The 25375-nt window shown below is 39.2% G+C and overlaps 1 protein-coding gene across 6 annotated transcripts in view; it reads left to right on the forward strand.

The window, feature by feature from the left end:
- MED6 (mediator complex subunit 6) overlaps positions 1–23504 on the forward strand; it is a 60003-nt gene extending 36499 nt beyond the window's left edge. Inside the window, exons 1-9 of one of the 6 annotated variants that reach the window (XM_055288967.2) lie at positions 4722–4809; positions 7678–7837; positions 8757–8848; positions 12074–12156; positions 12464–12572; positions 14061–14176; positions 19643–19670; positions 20482–20608; positions 21299–23504. In XM_055288967.2, the coding sequence (XP_055144942.1) occupies positions 4788–4809; positions 7678–7837; positions 8757–8848; positions 12074–12156; positions 12464–12572; positions 14061–14176; positions 19643–19670; positions 20482–20608; positions 21299–21335 (774 nt within the window). In that variant the 5' untranslated portion in view covers positions 4722–4787 and the 3' untranslated portion in view covers positions 21336–23504. Of the gene's footprint in view, positions 1–4515; positions 4810–6179; positions 6286–7677; positions 7838–8756; positions 8849–12073; positions 12157–12442; positions 12573–14060; positions 14177–19642; positions 19671–20481; positions 21189–21298 lie in introns of those variants that run through there. The other 5 variants (XM_063644398.1, XM_055288968.2, XM_063644400.1 and 2 more) reach the window with 5 other exon arrangements.
- Positions 23505–25375: the final 1871 nt, after the last annotated feature.

Consider the following 25375-nt stretch of genomic DNA (forward strand, 5'->3'; position numbering starts at 1 on the left):
ATAAAAGTTCATTCTTTAAAAGTACAATCAAATTGGATAAATCTTTGGTGACATTCATCATAAAAAAAAGAAGAAAGAAATATAATTAAAAAGGGAGACGTGGGTTTAGATATAGCCCAGATTAAAAGGACAATATGAGAATACATTGAGCTACTTTATTACTGATAAGGTCCCAGAATTACTGCTTTCTTCCCTGCATTTTTCTTCAGGAAACTGTCTAATCCTCTACCCACAGATCCTTAAGAGTAAAGCAAGAACTACCAGCAGATTTCCAAGATACTGCCACAGCCACCTCCTTTTCAGGGTTTGCTGGGATTGTTCCTTGAGACACAGCAATTTGACTTTGAGTCCCTACCTGCCGTATTGAGTTGGCAGTCAAGTATCTTCCTTGGGATGCTTCTCTTTGCTCTGCTCCAGAATTAACCAAGCATCTCAGGGGCATACTCACCCCAAAGAATGTGGGGGTTATTAAATATTCACCCCAAAGAATGTGGGGGTTATTAAATATTTTCTCATGCCATACTGGAGTATGATTACCTAGTTTGCCTTTGTTATTGCTTTTTGATGCCTTGATGGAGTCTTGCTTAAAGTTAGTGCTGTGTAATCTCATGAGCCCTTGACAACTATCCTGCAATGAGAGGAAAATCCACAAAGGTTCTTTGAGGGAAGATGATTCTGTTTGGACTAAGCTTATTTGTACTCTATGTTTAGGATTCTAGGGTTAAAGCTTTGTGATTAGATTTTTTTTGTTTATGATTACAGCCACTTCCTAAGGTGAACAGCTGCTTTCAGAATTACTGCCACAGGTCAGGTTTTGGCATTTGCCTTAAGGGGTTGTGTAGCTTTTCTTGTAACCCTTAAATCACAAAAAAATTGGTACCATATCTCTCCCTAGACCACTGGGGCCAATCTCAGAGTTTCCAAGGTAACTTTTCAGAGATAATTCCTCAGTATTTCTAAGGCAATTTTCTGCTTTCTATAATGAAGTAGCTGGACTTTTCCTCACTAAATAAGAAGGAAAAACACCCCACACATTTGTCATTTGCTAAAATACTTTCCTGATAGGACACCAAATAAAATATAACCATGTTGTTTTTATTTAGAATATTAGTATAAATAAAGTTGTGCATTTGGCATTATTCTAACATCAGGAGAGATTTTAAGAATTTTCTTATAACTTCCCATAAATCAATTTCCATTAACAATTTCATATTTCATTTATTATTGAATTAATGAAGTTTATTATTTATCTGAGGGCCACTATATCATCCATTCATTTCTACATGAATTTGTTCATTCAACAAATATTTGTTGAACACCTACTGTATCAAAAACACACTGCCAGAGACTAAGTAAGTAACACCAGGCAAACACAGACATGACCATGTCCTCATAGAGTTTACAGTCTAGAGAATTTTTTTTTTTAGAAAAGAGTCTGAATTCAGGCCACGCAATTATCGAGGTATTCCTATAAGGAAGGGCACACATTTCTATAGGTACAGAGTGGGATGACATGACGTGTAAATTTAGAATATTGGAGAGAATGTTAGAGAAAGAAAAACATAGTAATGAGGATCATGGTGTCAGGTATTTAAAGGGAGCGTGTGTGAAGAAAAGCTGTTTTTCTAGATGGTGATCTTATGGAGGATGATGGGTACCACACATTATCAATTATCCAAGAGCATCATTTCATCTTTAACCAATCAGAAATCATTTCCACTTCCATAGTGAAGATCTTGTTTTTTCTCTTTTACTTGCATTCTTTGTTTTTTTTGTTTTGTTTTGTTTTTCGTTTTTTGTTTTTTGAGACGGAGTCTCGCTCTGTCGCTCAGGCTGGAGTGCAGTGGCGCAATCTCGGCTCACTGCAAGCTCCACCTCCTGGGTTCACGCCATTCTCCTGCCTCAGCCTCTCCGAGTAGCTGGGACTACAGGCGCCCGCCACCACGCCCGGCTAATTTTTTTTTTTTTTTTTTTTTTTTTTTTTTTTTTGTATTTTTGGTAGAGACGGGGTTTCACTTACTTGCATTCTTACACTTACATATTAAATTATCTAAGTTTCCAAATCATAAAGCCTCAGAAGGTCATACTGTATATAGCAGAGGCAGGTACACATTTTAATATATCCTACAGAAAATAGATTACACCAGTATTACTGATTTTATGGAGGAGACAGTACATAGCAATTTTGTGTGCATGTGTGTGTTTTAACACAATAAAATCTTATTTCTTGCTTTGGATCCAGTTTAGGTCAGCAAGGTGGCTCAGCACCTGTGGTCAGTCATTCAGAGACCCTACCCCCCCAACTCCCCATCACCACCACTTTCAATCCATGACCTGAGGTTTTTCTGGCATCTAGCTGGTGAATATGGAGAGAGAAAGTGAAGATGGAACCAGTGTTTTTCACTATCTTGGCCTGGAGGTAACACTTATCACTTCCATTCACAGTCCCTTGAGAACCGGCTACATAGCTCCATCCAGGTACAAGGGTGGTGGAAAATATAGCTTAGCTGTATACTCAAGTAGATAATAAGTTTGGCGAGAAGCTAGCTCATCTGCTTCAGTCAGTCTCATTTAAAAATGGGAGTAATAGCTTCTGCCTCATAAAATTGTTTTGAGGGAACAACTAGATAGTTCATCAAAGTGCTTAGCACAGTGCCTCATCCATAGTAAGTGGCTCAATAAGCACAGCAAATACTTTTGACATCCATAAACAAATTTCCAGTCAGAACTAACACCTTTGTGGCATTCTACTCTTTCAAATCTTTTAATAGTTCCTATGTTCTTTGAATAAAAAATAAATTATTGACCAGGCTCTCTATCATCTGGCCCCCGCCTTCATTCCCAGTCTCTTTTCCCACCATTCATCCTTCACTCACACAACCCAGCTTACACCGGCCTTGCTACAGTTCTCACACCAACCCCTTTCCCACTGTAGGGTCCATGGTCCCCTCTGCCTGATATGCTTGTGCCCCAGCTCTTCACATGAGTGATTTGCTTTCATCTTCCAGGTCTCATCTCAGGTATCACTTCCTGAGAGAGGCCTGTCCTGACTGTACTACCCAAAGTGGCTTCCTCCCTATCTTGTGTTCTCTTGTTTTTGTTACCACAATCTTTTTTATTTCTATTTCTTTATTAATTGAAACAATTAATATAAAAGAAATAGAGATGGGAATCTCACTATGTTGACCAGGCTGGTCTCCAGCTCCTGGGCTCAAGCAATCCTCCCATCTTGGCCTCCCAAAGTGCTGGGATTACAGGCGTGAGCCACCTCGCCCTGCCTTCCTCAAGTAATCTTTCTAAAATGGAAGCTTGATCACATTTCTCCCACTGCCTACAAAATGAAGGTTGAGCTTCCAGGTCTTATTTACCATGCATACCATATGTTTTATTATCTACAGATCTGCATTCTGTCACTATTCTTCCTGATCTTCTAGCCTAATCAAAACACAAGGAAACAAAAAACTAGAAAAACAAAACAAAAAGCTTTATGTATCACACTTTTTATTGGACACGATACTCCTCCTTTTTGCAATGTCCTCCCACTAGGCTCCCAACCAGGCCCTCCTGAAAAATTCTCTCTCAAAACTCTACTCTGTGCATGCACATACTTCTGTTGGGACACCTATTTTATACATAACCATCTCAGGCAGAAAATTCCCAAACTGAAATGTACAGGCAATGTACTTTTATTCTACGGAGTTAAAAAATTTTGAATTCCTTGTCTATGAGGTTGAAAATCCCAATTAAATTTATGGTCTTCCCCTCTTGCCCCTGGGTTGTGGTTAAATTCTTGGGGAGTCTTCGCAGTACCTAAGTTTTGGAGAAGATTTAGGCACCCGCCCTCATCCCTCCTTCAGATTTTGGCATCCTCTTCCTAGTATCTGTGTGTTGTTTGCATATTTCTGTATCGTTTTGCTTTTACAGAGCCACACTGAAGCTTGAGAATCTGAGGCTTTCTGTAGCTTCCCCGTACACAGAATCATTCCCTCTTTGGAGTCTTGCTACCTACTCCAGACTACTTGGAATGCAGACATTTGCTCATTACCCTGGGACCCAGGGGTATTCCCTTTCTCTTAATCTTATTAATATTTCACTTCAGAAGCATTTCCTGTGTTGTGAAATTTTTCTCAGAGGCTTCTTTAATTGGTTTAGATTTTTAATGGATTTAGTCACATAAAAGCCAATAAATGACTCCCAAATTCTTAAGTCCTGTCCCATCCCAATACCTGAGGGAGAAAAATATGACCATCGTTCCTAAATCTGATAGCTCAGTGGATACACGAGGAGCTTTTAAAATTAAGACACGCCCCCAAGCACAACTCTACAGCATCAGAATTTGTTTTCTTGACGATCACAGACGATCAAGACAGAATTCTTCCATCAGTGGTGGGCGTGGGGCGGGACTCCACTCGGTCTTTCTGTCCTCTAAGTCTTCTAATTTTTTTCCCAGTAATCCGCCCTCCCGTTCTCCTTCTTCGGCCCATCCCTCTTCTAGTCTTTCCCTGCTCCCCTGCACCAACCTTTCTGCGTCCCTTCCCCTCCCATCCCCCCAGCCCACCTCGCGTTTCCCGCCTCCCCCCGCCTCTCCCGCTTTCCGCCCCCTCCCCTCCCCTCCCCTCCCCTCCCACCCGCACCTCCCAGCCCTGCCTCTCTCTGCCCGCCCCGCCCCCTCTTCCGCGCTATGTCCCTCCTCACCCATGCGCACTCTTTTCAACCCGCTGCTTCCGGCGGCCTAGGCTTACGTTTACTTTGCGCCGGAAAGAGAGCCTGTGAACGCTTTCGGAATTATGGCGGCGGTGGATATCCGAGGTATACTGTATTGCTATATTTTGTCTCTTGATTGTCTATGGACTAGTTTGGGATGTTATAGCTCGCTGTTTCAAGGTTTAGGTTCCTTTGTGTGAGGTCTCAAGCTTTTTTGAGTTGTTTTTGTGGACAACCCAAGGCTGTGATCTAGCGAAACGTTGACGAGTTTGTTTGTTTGTTTTTTTTTTTTTTTCCAAGTTCTTGGAGCGTCTCTTGGAAGCGTCGGAGAGAAGGGGTTGGAAGAAGCTCTGGGTTTTGAGCTTTCAGAGCTGGAGTATTGTTCTACACCCATATCTCTGCAACAACATTAGGGCTATTCTTTTGGAGTGAAGGAATAGCCTTTAGGCAGAGAAGGGAATGGGGTAATGAGCCAACTTGATTTGATTCATCTCTTGGGGCTTGGCGTGGTGGCTGCCTAATTCTTTAGACCGCGCCGCACGGGTCCCTGAGCATGAATCCCAAATATTTTCTTTTTTTTTTGAGTCGATAATACTTTACACCGAACGTCCAGCAATTATTATGGGCAGGGGTCGTATTTTTTTCACAGCTGAACTGTAGAGGTACTCAAATATTGAATCAGTGAGTGAATAAATGTATGGAGATGCCACCCCTTAACTGCTGCTTGATCTTGGGGAGCACGTAGAGTTGTTTTTGTTTGTGTATACAGTACTTGATTTTTAAAGGGAGGTGTTTGAGATGCCTTTTTTTTAATATTAACTGGATTGGGGTCTAACACATTTATTACAAATATTCTCATTTATAGTTATCCGGTGCTCTTCAGCACTTCTGGATCATGATTTTACATACGTGTCTTTCATTATTAATTTCATCACTTATGATTGTTAGAATGCTGTTAGAATGCTTGGGCTATGTCAACGTGTTGCCTTGCTACAGAATAAAAAAGAGAAACATTTAGTTTGTAAAATGTTTTACTTATAATTCAGATTGTTAGGATCATGGCAAAGACTCTAAAATAAGAGTGTGTTTGATGTGTTAAAGGAACAGCCAGGAGGCCAGTGTGGCTGGAGGGAAGTGAGAGAGGATGTGGGAAGGAGATGAGGTCAGAAAGGTGTTGAAAGCTATGATAAGGTCTTTGGATTTTCCTCTGAGTAAAACGGAGAGCCATTGGAGGGGTTTCCATCAGAGAAATGATGTGATCTGACTTTTTTTTAGGATTACATTGGCTGCTGGGAACAGTGTAGGAGGGCAAGGGTAGAATTAGGAAAACCAGTTAGGAGGCCATTTCTGAAAATGTTATTTCCGGCCTGTTGTGTATTTGGTTATTGCATGATCCAGTTATGATGAACTATCTAAATGGTCTATACTAATTATTTGGTTATTAACGCACTTTATCTGTCTCCTTTATTTTATAGCACACAAAGTACATTTTACCTTTATATAATTTTTCTCAGTTGAGTCACTTGGCTCAAAACTGCCAGTCACCTTGAATTAGGTCTGACTTCTTTGAAGATGCCTGAGGTAATGACAGTATAAGAGAGATTGAAGTTTTTCAACCAGTATGGTATAGGCATTTTGATGTTCATGATTTACACCTAGTGGTGTTCAGTACAGTCAGGGGTATGAAGCATGAAAGCCAATAGCCATTACAAGCTCATTTATTAAAAGTATCTAGCTCTATCATGTCTTTTTAAAACCTGTGGTTTAATTCTACTCTAAATATGAAACCGTGTGGCTGTAGTTAAGGGAACTCTACTTACTGTTTATCCCGTAGCTTTTACATCATTATCATCTCATCTACAATAATAGCTTCCTAACTTCTCTATCCCTAATTGAGAGATCTCAAACTGGTAGCTATAGATGTGTTCTCTTGGGCATACATGTTATTTGAAAATTTTGAATTCCTTGCCAGCATGAAGGATTTCCAATAAAAAAAAGTCCTTTCTAAATTTTAAATCTTATCACTTCTTCACTTAATGAAATTATTCTCTAAAGATATAATATACTTTATATTTTTACACCTCTGTATATACATTCTCGCTGCTTGGAATTACTTTGCCCTTTTCTCTGTGTAAGTTTCTGTTTATTCTTTAACATATCATGCTAAAACCTACCTTCTCACCACATGAAATATGATTGTCGTTTCCCCAGGTCGTCTGTAGTTTTGTAACACATTTCTTCATGTCTTTTTTTTTTGAGACAGGGTCTCGCTGTGTCGCCCAGGCTGGAGTGCAGTGGCGCGATCTTGGCTCACTGCAACCTCCGCCTCCTGGGTCCAGGCGATTCTCCTGCCACAGCCTCCCAAGTAGCTGGGATTACAGGTGTCCACCACCATGCCCGGCTGATTTTTTTGTTTTGTTTTTTTCTTTTTTTGAGACAGAGTTTCACTCTTGTTGCTCAGGCTGGAGTCCAATGGTGTGATCTCGTCTCACCACAGCCTCTGCCTTCTGGTGCAAGCGATTCTCCTGCCTCAGTCTCCCAAGTAGTTGGGATTATCGGCATGCGCAACCACGCATTTTGTATTTTGTATTTTTAGTAGGCTAATTTTGTATTTTTAGTAGAGACAGAGTTTCTCCATGTTGGTCAGGCTGGTCTCAAACTCCTAACCTCAGGTGATCCACCTACCTCAGCCCCCTAAAGTGCTGGGATTACAGGTGTGAGCCACCGTGCCCAGCCAGAATTTTTTTGTATTTTTAGTAGAGACAGGGTTTCACCATGTCTTTATCGTAGCACTTAATCATGTTATTGCTTTCTTGCATAATCTCTTCTGTTACATCATGAGAGTGTGTTGGTTAGTATCTACGTCATCCTTATATTCATAGTGCCTACTACATTCGATATATAATAAATATTTGTTGGATTGGATTCTTTCTTTTTTTCTAATCCTTTATCATTTTGTTTTCTTTCCCATAGACAATCTGCTGGGAATTTCTTGGGTTGACAGCTCTTGGATCCCTATTTTGAACAGTGGTAGTGTCCTGGATTACTTTTCAGAAAGAAGTAATCCTTTTTATGACAGAACATGTAATAATGAAGTGGTCAAAATGCAGAGGCTAACATTAGAACACTTGAAGTAAGTTATTTTAAGAAGGTTAGCACTTTTACCAAATACAAGTTTTGCAATGAACAGTTCTTTCAAGCTGTGGATCATGAAGTGCAGAGTAGAACTTTTAGAAGAAAAACTGGAGTTTTGTTTGGGTTTATGCAAATTTGACATGCAAGGTAACTGTTAGTATTCACTTTTAACAGAGGTCTTTTCTGTATAACTTCATAATGTTTAATTACAATATAACAGGTTTAGATTTCAATCTGATGAGTGATTTTGGCAATGCTACTGTTATTCTCAACCAGGCAACTATAATTATTGTCCCTTTTATGTCTAGTTTATATTACAAAAGTGTTTGAAACAACTGTTGATATAATTTTCCTATTGTCAGCTAAATATTGAGGAGGAGCTTATAAAATTAAATATCTGTTATATTTTAAATGGCTTTTGTTATGGGACAAATACAGCTGTTGAGACAACTTATTGTTGCTTTTAAACATAATCTGTCAGGTAAAAAAATTTGTTGGGATGAGGATAAAGTTTTTGATGTTTTCTAGTTTGGTGGTATATATAGTTGTGTCTTCATGTTTATTTTTATATTTTGTATGTATTCGTAGATTTGGTCAGGAAGCATCATGGCATTTTGATTGCCTTTTTGAAATAGACACTCTTCGGTGTACTTTCCTGACTGAAAATACTTAGATTTAAATTTATAATATATTTTTGTAGAGAAATTTTGTTGCTTAAAAACAAATCTTACTTTATCTATATGCCACCTGTCTGGGAAAACAGCCAGTTTTACTCAACAGCCAGATTTTAACATCAAACATAGGCAGTTTTAATCCTACTTAAAGTGTTGCTGCATTTTTATATAATAATTTGAATGTCTTATAAAATTATTTGTAGGGCATTTATAGATCTTTGGATGTCTGTGTTCTGTTTTCAGTCAGATGGTTGGAATCGAATACATCCTTTTGCATGCTCAAGAGCCCATTCTTTTCATCATTCGGAAGCAACAGCGGCAGTCCCCTGCCCAAGGTAAAATGTGTAAACTTTAGGCATTGATTTCTTTTTGAAATACCATGATTTATTTACTTCCTGACCTAACTTGTTTTCTTGATTGGTTTCTGTTTGGGGGGTCTCCAAGACCACATACATGTTCAGTACTATGCTGGAGGACTCACCAGACTTAGCATATGGTTTTACTTACAGCTAAGATTTGTTATGACAACACAGTAAGGGCCAGCCAGATTAGTACTGGAAAAAGACATGTCAGGTGGGGTCTGTAGGAATCCATGTGCAAGTTTCCTACACTTTCCCTCTTGCTTGTGAAGCGCCACAGAGTGTGCTCTCCATCCAGCAGTGAACTGTAGCTGCATTCAATATGTCTGCTCAGGGAGGTCTATTTGAGACTCTGAGCCAGGGATTTTTATAGAGGACTGGTTGCTTGGACATCCTCTGCCCACCAAATTTTTAGATTTTCCAGAAGAAATCTGATGTCTACTATAATCACATTGTTTGTACAAATTGTCTGCAAAGGCTAGTACAACCAGCATAACTATCGTGTAGGAAATGTTTCAAAAGCCAGGTTCCACTAGTTGTATACTTGGATACCAGGACTCTTCAAGCATGCCCAAGGACAACTCTTCAAGCACTAGCAGTCAGAGCAACTCGCTGCATCAAAGCTACCTCTTTCTGTGAGCACAGTTGGTATACCGACTGAACGTCAAGCATCCCAAGTAACTTTGTTTTATTTTTTGACCTCTGAACTTTTTATTTGCCTCCTGCTCCTCAAAGGGTACCCTGCTTCTGCTGGCTTAATGTCTCAGAACTTTGATGTTGTTGGTCTCAGACACCACTCTGCCATCCACTACCTGGCGGGTGGGGTCTTTTGGATGGTTTGCACGGAGTTGCCGCTGTCCAGGGCATCACCAAAATTGAAGTCCTGGCTGTCTTCCAGCAGGCGGTGGTAGGTAGTGATCTCAGCCTCCAGCTTGACCTTGATGTTCAGCAGGGCCTCATACTCCTGGGCCTGGTGCTGCCTCTGCCCCGGCCTGTGCCAGCTCCAACTCCAGGTACAGCAGGATCCTGTTGAGCTGCTCCATCTGCAGGGCGTAGCGGGCCTCCACCTCCCTCAGGCTGTTCTCCAAACTGGCCTTCAGATTTCTCATCTAGTCCAGGTCAGTCTCCACGGACTGGACTGTACCTCTCAGCTCCGTGAGCGTCACCTCAGCAGCTCCAACCTTGGCAGACTGCATGGTGACAACTGTGGTGCTCTCCTCAATCTGCTGAGACCAGTACTTGTCTAGCTCCTCTCAGTTCTTCTGAGCCAGCTCTTCGTATTAGGCCCAGATGTCTGCTATGATCTTGGCGAGGTCCTGAGATTTGGGCTATCTACCTTCATTGTCAACCCAGAGCTGGCAGTCTGGGCTTGTAGGCCTTTTACTTCCTCTTCATGGTTCTTCATGAAGAGCAGCTCCTCCTTGAGAGCCTCAATCTCTGTCTGTAGCTGAAGCCGAGTGACATTGGTGTCATTGACATTGCAGAGCCCATGGATACAGACTGATACATGGCCAGCTCTGTCTCATACTTGACTCTGTGAGCAGCAAGATGGGCATTGTCGATCTGCAGAACAATGTGGGCATTGTCCACAGTATTTGAGAAGATCTGAGCCCTCAGGTGCTCGATGGTCTTGAAGTAATGGACCCAGTCTCTGACCTGGGGTCCCTTCTTATCCAGGTGCTCCTGGATTTTGCTCTCTAGCCTCTGGTTCTCGGTCTCCAGGCTCCTCTGTCCAGGTAGGAGGCCAGGCATTGAACCAGGGTAGGTTCAGGCTTTGCATGGTCTCCTCCTCAGTCTGGTTGCCTCCCATTCCTGCTAGAACCCTGGCCATCCCATGGCCAGGTCCCCGTACCCCAATCTGCCCTGGAAGCTGGTGGAGCAAGACACGGAGATCCGGGAACCAGAGCCTCCGGTGTCTGCATAGACGCTGGCCGTGCTGCTGACTGGCTGGGTGCTGCAGCTGGGTGCCTGGATGGATCCCAGGGACCAGTAGTTGGTAGAGAAGGTGGAGTGAGTGGTGAAGCTCATGCTGTCTGGGGAGGAGAGTGAGAGGACAGGACTCAGGCTTTGCTGACGACCACAATTAACTTTGTTTTTTCATCTCAGTCCACTGAGTTAATTCTTTCACAAAATGCATGGTAGATCCGGTCATATCAAATTAACAGAGGATCAGTTGAAAATCTTCAGTGATGCATTCAACTAAAAGCCTCGCCTGGGTTATACTACCTGCTGAAAACTTGGTTTACAAACAACACTGAAGAGTGTAGAGTCCAGATTTGGTTTTGAATCAAAGAGCTAGACACCGTTTCCAGTGATGACCAGAAATTGAAGACATTAGAATCAAGCCAAGACCATGGATAAAGTCATACTGAAGAGAAGATTCAAGATAGGGGAGCCAGATGGGTGTTATTCTAGCTACATCTCTCAATTAGATACCCTCATTAAGACATTTATGGACAACCTTTAATTTGGCATTGTTTTCAGAGAATGACTTGATAAAGAAGTTATGATTCTGGAATCCAAATTTAGTTTCAAAATCAAAGATCTAGAGTCCCTGCCCAGAGTAAAAGAGAACTTTAGAACCAAGGCAAACCAGCGACAAGACAAGATTTCCATGGTGAGAGGATTCAAGGTATAGAAATTACACAGGATGGCAGTAGCCTCACTAGCAGCTATCTTATTCCTTAGGACTCAGCACTGGGGCACAAAAGCAAGCTCATTGCATTTGATATCTTTACACTGGACCCCCAGTCTGTCTTGCTCCAAGGTCTTACTCCCTTAAGTAAGGTTGACTGACAACAGTATTGGCATCTTTTGGAAACTCGTTAGAAATGCACTATCCCTACTGAATAAGAATCTAATTTTAACAAGGTCCCCAGGTAATTCAGATGCACATTAAAATTTGAGAAGCACTGCTGGAGGGCAACAGTGGGCATACTTTTTCTGAAAAGGGCCAGTGACTAAATACTTGGGGTTTGTGGGCCTCGTAGTCTCTGTGACAATGCTCAATTATTGCCAGAGCAGCCATAGATAATGTGTAAATGATTGGATGTGGCTGTTTTCTAGTACAGCTTTACCAAAACAGTAATTGCTAAACCCTGCCTTATGGGAAAATGTCAGATTTTAGTTCTTTTTATGAGAATCTGTTTAGCAGTTTGTGTCCATAGCTGTATTTATAAACCTTTTTTCCCACTGTTTTAGTTATCCCACTAGCTGATTACTATATCATTGCTGGAGTGATCTATCAGGCACCAGACTTGGGATCAGTTATAAACTCTAGAGTGGTAAGTGTCTTCACATTGTTTAAGCACTAAAGAAAACTTTTAATTAGCTGCCTTGCTTTCAGTAATCAAACTGGAGCTCCTCTGCCTTTTGTAAGTTGCTATAAAGTATTGACTATTAGAATGTCTTGAACTTTGGTTACCGTGAGCCAAGTCGGTGCTCAAAGTATATTTCATAGTCTCAATTATATAGTAATTTAGGTTCTGAAAAATAGGTTCTGTCTTTGCATATGTAATATTTTGTGAGTATTTACTTTGGAAATTTTGGTCGACCTAATGAGAAATTTAGAATTTATTTTCCTTTTACAAGCTTACTGCAGTGCATGGTATTCAGTCAGCTTTTGATGAAGCTATGTCATACTGTCGATATCATCCTTCCAAAGGGTATTGGTGGCACTTCAAAGATCACGAAGAGCAAGGTAAGTAGAACATCCAGACCCTCCTAAAACACTTTTTGATCCTCTGAGAATGAAGCTGTTTTCTTTAGGAAAATGGCTGTTGATCTTTTCTAAGTGTGTTTCACTTTTTCATGGGATGATGGCTTTGTTGCAGCTGAGATTCATGTAACTAGATGTGGTAATAATAGCTTTCACATAGGAACAGATGCAGGTTCACTCTGTTAGGTAACTGGTAGTCTTTGTTAAGGTGATTCAAGGTTTTAAAATATTTGGGGCCAGGTGTGGTGGCTCACTCCTGTAATCCCGGCACTTTGGAATGCCAAGGCAGGTGGATCACCTGAGCCCAGGAGTTCAAGATCAGCCTGGGCAGCATAGTGAAACCTGGTCTCTACAAAAAAAAAAAAAAAAAAAAAAAGGAACATAGGACAGACAGTGATGTGGAATGAGCAGAGATGATATTCCTTACTTACCTGACTGTTGAGTTATCTTGGTATCTGGAACTCTTTATTCCTCCAGTCTTCAAAGCAGAGGAGATGAGAGAGATTGCTTTTTAGAGCCCTATCCCCAGATGGCCAGTCTGTTTTCTGATCTTTCCATCTCATCACCTCTTGTGGCTCCAGGTCCTCTAAGTTTCCATGTAATCTGCTACTGTCTTCATCATATTTTACTGTTCGACTACTTCCAGAAATGTGCTTATAACAGCATACTTGTATTCTCCATTTCCTTTTCTGAGAAATAGCAACTCAGGATAAATTACTGAGGGAAACATAGCGTTTGTATAGAATTCAGACCTGTATCTTCTTAATAGTAGGTATAAGCAGGAACATTTGATGAAGGAAAGTTTGCCTTTGTTGACTAAAATTGGCCCAATGGCTCTTTTCCCCTACTATAACCAAGTGTTTGGAGTAACACTTATCTGAAATCCTTCGCTTAGAGACAGTTTCCCAATACACCTCCCTCCCAAGGGCAAATCCCACATGTGATTAACTTCAGAATTTCTCTTTCAGGTTTTCTTTTTTGTCTTCATGATTTTTTGTTTTATTTTATTTTTTCAGTGAATTACAGTCTTAATAATTGAATATGGTAGATTGAGTTTGTGAAACCTGCATTTCCATTTGTTCCTAGTAGGTTTTGTGGGAAAAGACCATTTAATACACTTAATATAACAAAGGTAATTTCAAGCCAATAATTTGGATTGTGATTTAGGTAATTATGAAAAACTTTAGCTTTAAAACTCTTATGGTTGTGCATGCTTATATACCAAAACTGAAGTATCTTTAAAAGACATATGTATCAGCTTAAATGTTAGAAATTAACTTCAGTTAAGAGGGAGAGTTAACAACACTTCTGTATATATACTGTGTTTACCTTATTTTGGGAATTATCTTTGGTATAGCAGCCATTAAAAATAATGAAGTTTGGGTATATTCATGGTGGATAAAGATTTGTAAAATAGGAGACACCAAACTAAGTAGGCAATGTTTTGATTTGGACTTCGTATTCTAATAGATAAAGTCAGACCTAAAGCCAAAAGGAAAGAAGAACCAAGCTCTATTTTTCAGAGACAACGTGTGGATGCTTTACTTCTAGACCTCAGACAAAAATTTCCACCCAAATTTGTGCAGGTAATGAGAATATGTGTGGTTAATCTTGATTTGACAATTCTTTATGGCATATATATTTATTTTTAATTGAGAACTGTTTCAGATGTGACCTAAAATTATGATTTTCCTCATTAGTTAAAAAATGATCCCTGTATCAAAGGAAAGGTTTCGAAAGACTTAATGGAAGAAATGGGTAAATGGAATGGAATTAACACTGTTTTGTGTTTCTTACTGAATCTTCACAAACTATGAGGACTGCATGTAGATAATATTCTCATTCAAAAGGTTGCTGAAAGTGTCACAGATGGTAACAAAACTAGAATATGAAACTCATGCTCTTTTTACTCTACGTGCCACCTTCCAGCTTGATATGGTAGATATCTGAACAACCTAAATGATAGAATAGTTAACACTTGTGTAACAAAAAGAACAGAACATCTGAGGTAGAGTGGCATAATAAACAGAGGAGACAGGAGTGATTAATAGAGATACACTGTGTTGGAGTTTTAAGTTGTGAATTCCACTGTGTGATTTGGAGGGGCAGGGAGTTTTCTAACAGCAATAGCAAATCCACCTGCCATTCTACTAAATGAGCTTTTGGAGTCTAGTAGATATGGAATGGAATCGATGAATATGCTGTTCTCATGGCTAGTCTCAATTCTTCTGGACTTTTACAGTGTACATACAAGATCATATACCCTGTTTTTGTTAGGAGCTCTTTAAGGGATTTTCAAGGGAAATTTTAAACTAAATGAAAATTTTCACGTGAGATGACTTTAGAACAGGCCTCCCCTCTCTCTTCCCTGACTCTGCTGTAGTGAGAGATAGGTGCTGTTGGAATTGTGATGTGGTGGTGAAGAGAGCAGAGGACACAAGATGGAACTCAGGACTGGAAAGCCAGTTTAGAGGAATCTCATCAACTGCACTTGAAGATGGAACATTGTCTGTTGAATGAATTATAGCTGTGTGTAGGGTGATGAGTGACCTCTACAGAATGTAAGAAGTTAGGTGTAGTTGACCATTCATTTGGTGAGTACATAGTATATGCTAGGTAGGCCAGGGGAAGACACCTAGACATGTGCTGTCCAGTACGGTAACCACGAGGCACGTGTGACTATTAGCATTTGGAACACAGCTAGCCCAGATTGAGTTGTGATGTAAGTGCAGTATACATACTGGATTTCAGTCTTGTATGAAAAAGAATGTATGTAAAATATCTCGGTAGTTTAAAAATATTGATTACATGTTGAAATAATATTTTAGGTATATTTGGTTAAATAAAATACATGTTTCTTTTTAAAAATGTGACAAGAAAATTTAAAATTACATATATAGCTTGCATTTGTGGCTCACATTTCTTTTGAACAGTCCTGATCTAGAAAATGGTAATAGAACATGCAAAACCAGAAACATGAGTTAGTGAACGTATGTTCAGAAACCAGAAAAATCCTCTGAAGGTTTACTCTGTTTGTGGAGGGGAAGAGTAATGGAAGATGAGACTTAAAAAATGGATTAAGGTCAGTTGAGAAGGATTTTGTATGCTATGCAAAGGAGCTGAGATTTAATCCTGGAGGCCTATGTTTCTTCTCTATTTTAAACTTACAACCCATTACCACTCCCATAAACATAACAGGCCTCCAGATGCATTCAGAGTTATTTTAAGTTTTAAAACAATAGCTATCATAACCAAAGACAGACCAAACCAGGAGAAATTTTGTATAATCTTTTTCAAGTATATAGTCTCTACGAATGTATTCTCACTAAAAACTCCTCTACCTCATCTTTAAGTGACTAGCTGAGAATTATTGCTCTTGGTAATAAGGACCCATTGGATATTTAAAAGTAGTTGCAAGGGAGTAGTGTAGTCAGTTTTGTGTTTTAGGAACGTAGCTAGTAACAATATGGTGGGGCATGCTTAGGAAATCACATGTGAAGTTCGGAGTCAGGGCACTTAAATTGTGGAAAGCTTGAATTCTGTGGCCATAGGATAGAGAGGAGACAGATTTAGGAGGTATTTCAGAGTTACGATTGCTTTAATTTGGTGGTTGGATTTGGAGAGATTGGACAAAGGGTGATTCTGGGGTTTTAGGCCTAGAATTAGACTAGGTATTGTTAACTAAAATTCAGAATATGGGGAAAGAAACAGATTTTGGTTGAAATACAGTTGTTAGGGGTTTGGTTTTCATTGACCGACCTACAGAACATTCAGTAGTTTGCTGTTGTATTTGAGTCCTGAGGTACTCCAGTGAAAGACAACTTTTTTTTCTTCCCCTGGCTAGGGATGCTGCCTTGATTCTTGTTTGCTGTCCTATCCTAGTGAGCTAGGCTAGAAATTGTAGAAAGCTCAAAGACTCTCTTGATTCTTAAAATAAAAACTCTTTAGTTTATAGAAAAGTATGGTAATTTTAAAAACATGAAAGCAGAGAGAATAATTAAAAATAAAGTCCCCTCTACCCTTTAGCCTGCCTCAATAGTTATCAAAATGACCAAGCTTGTTTTATCTCTTCTTCCCCTACTTCCTTCCAAGTATTATTATTATTATTATTATTATTATTATTATTATTATTATTTTTGAGACGGAGTCTCGCTCTGTCGTCCAGGCTGGAGTGCAGTGGCACGATCTCAGCTCACTGCAAGCTCCACCTCCTGGATTCATGGCATTCTCCTGCCTCAGCCTCCCGAGTAGCTGGGACTACAGGCACCTGCCACCATGCCCGGCTAATTTTTTGTATTTTTTAGTAGAGATGTGGTTTCACCCTGTTAACCAGGATAGTCTCGATCTCCTGACCTTGTGATCTGCCCGCCTCGGCCTCCCAAAGTGCTGGGATTACAGGCATGAGCCACCATGCCCGGCCCCTCCCAATTATTTTTAAGCAGACTGCAGATTTCATATCATTTCAGTGAGTTTTTTACCTTTTTCTTTTAAAGGTTTAGCCACATTCATGCTTATATCATCATATTCCTGAACCCCACATTTCTTTTACCAAGGGCCAAAAACCAACTCCCAAAGATAGAGTATATCCAGCTCTGTGTAACATAGCTAGGAGAAAGATGGCTTTCTCTAGAACTATTAATAATCTTTTTGCTTTTCCTACCAAAAATTTTTCCAGCCTCAGATCTAGAGAAGAAAATAATCTACTTCAAGTCTCCCAGAACTTCTTTTAGCTCATATGAACTCCTCTTTACCCACTGCATCCTCCAGAACTATTTGTAGTTCGGATAAGGATACAGCAGGTATTCCTACTTATCAATGTTATCGAGAAGTTGGGCTTGTACGCAGGGATGTTGCCCCTATAAGGGGATGCTCAGGAGAATATTGGAGAAGTCCTGTCTGCTTCTTTGAAGCTCCTTTTTCCATATTTTAATTCTTGTTACTGCTGGAAGTTGCACTAATACTGATGTGATGAGCGTTTTGGTCCTTGGAGCCTTTTATGAGGACTGTCTTTTTATTGCTGGTTTTAGAAGCTGCTAGAATACCATAGGATATTACTTCAACTAGGATTATCTAAACCAAAGCCACCTGATTAAATTTGCTCCAAGACGCACTCTTGTTATATATCCCCGTCTCAAACCATGTTCTACTAGTCTGGCAGGATTTACTAGAAAAGATTAGACAGTGTGTTATGTTGGGTAAATAATGACATTATTCAGTGTCCAAATACAGTTCAGTGTCCAATATAGTTTAAATATAGTTCAGTGCTGACAGTAGAAAAATCACCCTTTTCAAATTTTTTACTCTCCTCAACGTTCCTCCCTATGTTTCCTCTCCTATTTTAAAGGAAAACAATTTGTTCCCTCAGAATTACTTTGGACATGTTTAAGTATTGATATTTTCACAAGATAATGTGATTATGTGGCTTTGTTGGGGGTTCTCATGACGACTCCCATATTTGGAGATTGCTAGCAGGACTCAAAGGACTCAGCATGTAGTTGTACTCAGCTAAGATTTATTGCTATAATATAGTAAGGATGTATAGCCAGATCATAAGGGAAAAGGACACAGCAGAGTCTGGAAGAATTTATGTGCAGGCTTCCTTATACTTTCTCCTTCCCTTAAGAGGTTACACAGAGTGCACTCTTCTCTCAGCAGTGAAAATGCAGCAATATATGTGTGATATTTCTGCCCAGGGAGATCCATTAGAGACCTGGTACCCAGGGTGTGTTTTTGGAGTTGGGGGAGCTCTTCATGTAGGTATCCTCTATCTAGCACATACGAAAATTCCACAACCTCTGAAGAAAGCAGGTGTTCAGCCTAAACTGCATTATTTGTGCAGTCTAGGCACAGTAAGCCCCTATTATCAGGGAATGGTGGGAACCCTCCAAAAATCTAAGTTTCTAGACACTAGCCAAGGGCCAACCTGGCAAGCAGGCCTTTCTAAGTATAGCAGCCTCAGGCCTTCTGTGGTGACCTTTTTATTGCACAGTGGATAATAATATGAAGCTCAGTTTTGGTCTTGTTAAGTGTAAAGATTCCCAGGACTTGCAGTTGGGGTAGGATAATTGGCAGTTGTCAGCGTGAACCTGGAACATGTAATATCAGAAAATTTTGTAGTTGTTAGGAGTGGGAATAGGTAAGAAGGCCCAGGGAGGGCATGTAAATCCAGAACGATTCAGCAAACAGATGGAGGCATTAGAAATGAAGAGGCTACTTTTTTCTTCTAAGATGATACGGAAGTAATAAGGTATTTTAAATATATATGTGTGTATATGTATATAAAGTTATAATAAGTTTGAAGGTAGATGGTAAGGAAGTTGGTGGTGTTGGCATCCTGGTTTTGTTGTTGTTTTTAAACATGGGAGACAGTGTCATCGGATGAGAATGAGGGGTAGAAGAAGACAAGAGTGTTGTAGAGCATTTAACTTGGGGAATGGGGCAAAGGAGATGACAGAGCTTAATCAAGTGAAAGAATTGCTCTACAGAGTGAAGGACCTGACCTTATTTCTAACCTCTAATGCTCTTATCTTTTTTTTCCTATAGATTGGTTTTTAATAATAGACTCATCAGAAATTTCTTTTCCCTCCAAATTTCCCATGCCTGCCAACTTTAAAAGTCATGGTTCATCCATACTTCATTCTCCCTTCCCATAATTCATATCCCCTAAGGAAATAAGACTCTGGAGTATTGAAAGACTTCATTATTTCTTCCCATTGGATTCTACTGAACTGCTTTTTATAAAGCATTGTAGCCTGGGTGTGGAGGTGGAAGTCTTTGTTAAATATTCAAGTGTTTTTATGGTTGGTTGACTATCTTGTTCTAGTTTTTGATTTGTGTCTTTTCTAGAATGGGGACTAAGAAGTAGAAAATGATAAGTTTACTTTATAGTACATAAATGGTAGCTTTTCTTCACAAAGTCATTTGAAATGTAATTTGGATGAAGCTTTCATTTTATTAATATGACATCAAGAAGAAGAAATTTTGCCAACTTGACCTGTTTTCTTCTTTTTCCTCTTCCTCCACCTCCGTGTTTTCTGAACAATTAATTATAGCTAAAGCCTGGAGAAAAGCCTGTTCCAGGTATGGTTCATGTAATGTTCTTATTACTCTTGAAATAAGATCGAACAGCCTGTAAATCGGTAACAACTATAGCATGTGAAATGAACTGTGGTAATTTTGTCCTTCTAGAGCTGGGGCTGGGTCTCATTGGAAGAAGAATTGTCTTGGGTCACACATAAAATAACACTAATGATAGCTGATGAGCTGAAAAAAAGGGAAAAAAAAGTCTCATAACGTTTTAAGAAAGTTTACAGATTTGTGTTGGGCCACATTCAAAGCCATCCTGGACCACATGCTGCCCATGGGCCGTGGGTTGAAAAGTCTTGTTCTAGAGTCTCCCATTGTAGTTTTTTACTCTTAATCTTTTGAGATCTACTGAACTGTCAGCAGGTGGTGCCATTGTGGTAGTGATTTTGGTAGTGAAAAGATGAATTGGGAAGGAAAAAGTAGGTATTGAGGAGGTGTGAGGAAGCCACTGTGATTCGAGGTGTCTTCATCAAATCTGTGTTTTTACACAATGATGTTTTCTGTTACATTATTGAAAATAGGTATTGAACCATCATGGTACTGGGTTAGAATAATTATATATCTTGTTTTTACATACTGTCTTAAATGCTATGTAGTTTTGTCTAGTATCATTAATTTCCTTGAGTTACCAGGTTAGGTTTGTAACTGGGTTCTTGTATACATCTGCCTGGGGAAACAGCTAGATACTAGAACTTGAGATAAGCAGTTAAAAATGAATTTGAAAATGTGAACCATTCATATTAACCATTTATTTCATTCCCCCCACACATATCTCCCTCCCAAAAAAATCTGCTTTGATATCTAGTGGATCAAACAAAGAAAGAGGCAGAACCTGTACCAGAAACTGTAAAATCTGAGGAGAAGGAGACCACAAAGAATGTACAACAGACAGTGAGTGCTAAAGGCCCCCCTGAAAAACGGATGAGACTTCAGTGAGTACTGGACAAAAGAGAAGCCTGGAAGACTCCTCATGCTAGTGATCATACCTCAGTACTGTGGCTCTTGAGCTTTGAAGTACTTTATTGTAACCTTCTTATTTGTATGGAATGCACTTATTCTTTGAAAGGATATTGGGCCGGGCGCGGTGGCTCACACCTGTAATCCCAGCACTTTGGGAGGCTGAGGTGGGTGGATCACTTGAGGTCAGAAGTTCGAGACCAGCCTGATCAATATGGCGAAACCCCATCTCTACTAAAAATACAAAAATTAGCTGGGCATGGTGGCAGGCACCTATAGTCTCAGCTACTTGGGAGGCTGAGACAGGAGACTTGCCTGAACCCGGGAGGCGGAGGTTGCCCTGAGCTGATTATCATGCCGTTGCACTCCAGCCTGGGCGACAGAGCGAGACTTCATCTCAAAAAAAAAAAAAAAAAGATATTATTCCCATCATGATTTCTTGTGACTATTTGTTATATATCTTCTGTAACCTTTCCTCTCCTGGAGTTGAGCAGCCTACACACTCACATGTTTACTGGTAGATATGTTTAAAAGCAAAATAAAGGTATTTGTATATATTGCTTCATCATGACTTTTTACTTCATCATAACTGATAATTTTTCAGATGCACTTTGAAGACACAAAGGATGTTAAAGTAGTAACTAAGCATATTTCTTTTTGTTAAGTTACATAATCCTCAGTATTAAAATAAACAGTTGCTGACATTTTGGAAGATGAAGAAAAGGAAAAACCTCACTCACCAATACCATTACCCTATAAATACTTAACAGTGTTGTGAATTTCAATCTTATTCTGTGTGTAGATACTTTTGTTTTCAATAAAGAAAAGGAATTTATGTTTTTAAAAGTTATGAAGGCTGAGAAGTCCAGCATTGATTGGCTCCATCTGGTGAGGGCCTTCTTGCTGGTAGGAAGTCTGCAAAGTCCCTAGGCGGCACAGGGTATCTCATGGCAAGGGGGCTGAGTGTGCTTGCTGCATATAGATGCTTTTAAAACTGTACTTTAATCATTCCTTTCATACAATTTTACTTTATTACATCTGTTGTAAGCTTTTCCCATGTTTATGTAGTTTTTATAGACTGTTTTAGTGTCTGAATTTCTGTAAATGATTGTATCTCAGTTTTCTTTCTGTGTTATATTTGGGATTTTTTCCCAGTTTACATTATTTTGAATAAGACTGCTGTGATTAAACCTTTGTATAATGCCTTTTCAATGTTTGGTATTTGTTTCCTTAGGATAGAGTTCCAGAAGTGGAATCACTAGAGTCTCTGCATTTTTATTGCTCTTAGTCCATATTGCTAAGTTGTTCCTCGAAAGGTTGGACTAGTGATCACTCAAACAGCAAAGTTTGAAAGTATGTATCAGGTTTTCCAGAATTGCTACCACTGAATTTTGTCATTTATGTTTTTAGTGTTAATTAAGTAGCAAAAGTGGTATTTTAGTATTTAAAGTGGTTGAAGAATTTCTCATCTTTGTTTTCTGCTTTTATGAAATGTCTAATTTTATGTATTGTGTGAGATTTTTGTCTTTCAGCTTCTTATTTTGACATAATTTCTGGCAAACAGAACAGTTGTAAGAATAGTACAAAGAATTCTTACATATACCTTTTACCCTAGTTCTCCATCTGTTAACCATTTTTCTGTATTTTAGTCTTTATTTTCTTTCTCTCTTTCTTCTGTCTCTGACTCTTGCTCTACTGTCACTTGCTGTTTCTCTCTTTCTCCCTCTCTCTTTCGATCTTATTTGTGTTTCATCAGTGGTGCCAATAATGTCATTTGCAACAGAAGAAAATCCTGAGTTACGGGCCACATTTAGTTGTCCTGTCTTTTCAGTCTCCTGTAACCTGGAATGGTTCTTTAATCTTGCTTGTTTTTCATAACCTTGATATTTGTAGTTGAAGTCATTCATTTTGTGGAATGTCTCTCAATTTGGGTCTGTTTGATATATTCCCATGATGAAATTCACCTCATGCGTTTTTGTGAGGAATGCCGTAGAAAAGATGCTTACGGAGGCACATGCTGTCAATTTGCTCCATTTCTGGTGATGTTAACATTAATCACTTGGTTAAGGTAGTGTCTATAAAGTTACTCCACTGTAAAGTTATTTTTCCTTTTAAAAGTTATAAGTATCTTGGAATATTTTGAGGCTCTGAGTATCCTGTTATTTCTCAAACTTTTACCCACTGGCTAGCCTCCATTGATAAGTCTTGCCTGAATCATTTATTACTCTGATGGTTGCCAAATGGTGATTTTCTGATTTCATTGTTCCATGTTATTAGTTAGCTTTCTGCTATAAACGGCTTTTATTTCTCCCCCCTTTTTAAAAACAACATTGTGGACTCCTGGATTCTTATTTTCCTCAGTGTGTATATTTCTTTACTGTCATTCATATTGATGCCCAAATTGTCCTAAATTGGGCCAATGGGAGCTCCTTCAAGCCGATCCTGTGTCCTTTTGATATGACTTCATCATCCATTGAGTGATTTCTTTGCTCTTTAGCACAATCAGATATTCCAGGCTCATTTCAACCCTGGAGCCAGGCACTTCTATTTCTTTTAGTGGAGAATAGCATTTGGAAATCAAGATCTGTGTGCTGGGTATGTTCATTGCTACTGCGATGTTATTGCTTCTAGGCCTTTTCAACTGACAGGGTCAGTAATGGAGTAAAACTCATTGTAATCGTGTAACTTATGTGGGTTAAGAAATTGAACTTTGCTAGTACCCCAGAAGCTCCTTTATGTCCCCTCCTGATTTTAACGCTTAATCACCTTCATCCTCAGTTTTATGGTAATCGCTTGTCTTTACAGGTTTACTCTGTAACCATGCATCCCTAAATAAATGTTTAGATTGCCTATTTTAAAAATTTAATATAATTGATTCAGTGTGTGTGCACTTCATGTATGGCTTCTTTTATGTCTTTGAAGTTCATCAGAGTGTTTCATTTGTAGTTATTTTAATTTCTGTGTAGTATTATATTGCATGAATATATTACAACTTTAGAATTCATTCTAATGGTGATAGACATTTGTATTGTTCATAGTTTTTGGCTATTACAATTGCTTTTATGAATATTCTATTTTTATGAGCCTGTAATATGCAATTTCAGGAATATTCTGATCATATGAATATTATATTGCTCTTTGGTGTATATTATGGGCTGAATTGTGTCCTCTTCTTCAAATAAGGTATACAGAAATCTTAACCCCTAGTACCTTAGAATGTGATTGAAAACAGGGTAATTGCAGATGTTATGGCTTAAGTGAGGCCATACTGGAGTAGAGTGGGCCTCTTATCTGATATGACTGGTGTCTTTATAAAAGGAAAGTTGTGTGAAGAGACAAAGGGAGAATGCCATGTGAAGATGGAGGATCGGAGTGATGCATCTACAAGCCAAGGAATGCCAAAGATTTCCGGCCAGTCAACAGAAGCTAAGAGGCAAAGAAGGATTCCCCTACAGGTTTCAGAGAAAGCCTAGCCCATAGCCCTGCTGACACTTTGATTTTGGATTTTCAGCCTCCCGAATTTTGAGACAAAAAATTTGTTGTTTAAGTTCCTCAGATTGTTGTACTTTGTTAGGGCAGCTCTAGGGAACTAATGCAGTGTACATAGGCTAATTTTACTATTTTATTCAAATTGCTGGCCCATGAAGCTCCCTTTATTCAACTTCAGTTGATGATGTGAAAATACTTACCAAAGTGATTATACCAGTTTATACTCCAGCCAGCAGGGCATAAGGCTCCATTTGTACGACACGTTTGTTGACCCTTGATATTGCCAAGGAAAAATTTAGTCATGTTTTCAGTGGTATCTTTTTGAGGCTGCAATTTACATTTCCTGGTAATTGGTGATGAACATTTTTTCATACGTTTGGCTACTTGGATACTCATTTTTGTGTTTTCAGGTCTTCTGCACATTTTATTTATTGGTTCATCAACGTGAAGTACATTCATGTTGTACTTTCACTTCACCATTATTCATCTCCAGAACTTTGTTATCCCAAATGGAAACTCTGTACCCATTAAACAGTAACTCCACTTTCCCTTTTTCCTCCAGCTCCTGGCAACCACCATTCTACTTTCTGACATTGACTAGATACCTCATATAAATGAAATCTTACAGTATTTGTCGTTTGACTTAGCATGATGTCTTCAGGGTTATTCTGTGTTGTAGCATGTGTCAGAATTTCCTTTTTAAGGCTGAGTAATATTTCAGTATCTGTGTGGGCACACGTTTTGTTTATTCATCTTTCAGTGGACATTTGAGTTATTTCCACCTTTTGGCTACTGTGAATAATGCTTCTATGAACACTGATGTACAAATATCTGTTTGAGTCCCTGCATCCAATTCTTTTGTGTATGTATTCAGAAGTGGTAATTCTATTTTTAACTTTTTGAGGAACCACCATGCTGTTTTCAACGGCATCTGTACCATTTTACATTTCAACCAGCAATCCCTGAGGGCTCCAGTTTCTCCACATCCTCACCAATTCTTGTGATTTTCTGTTAATAGCTATCCTAATAGGTGCAAGCTGGGATCACACTGGTTTTGATTTGCAACCTCTAATGACTAGTGATACTAAGATTTTCATGTGCTTATTGGCTATTTGTTTAGCTCCTTTTGAAACATCTATTCAAGTGCTCTGAACATTTTTTTAAATGTAATTTTTTAGACTGAATGTGTGTGTGTTTATTTTTTATTGTTTATTTTTGTTGACTTTGTCAAATATCAGTTGATTGTAGGTGTG

The sequence above is a fragment of the Symphalangus syndactylus genome, chromosome 8, assembly GCF_028878055.3.
Source record: "Symphalangus syndactylus isolate Jambi chromosome 8, NHGRI_mSymSyn1-v2.1_pri, whole genome shotgun sequence".
Lineage (NCBI taxonomy): Eukaryota > Metazoa > Chordata > Mammalia > Primates > Hylobatidae > Symphalangus > Symphalangus syndactylus.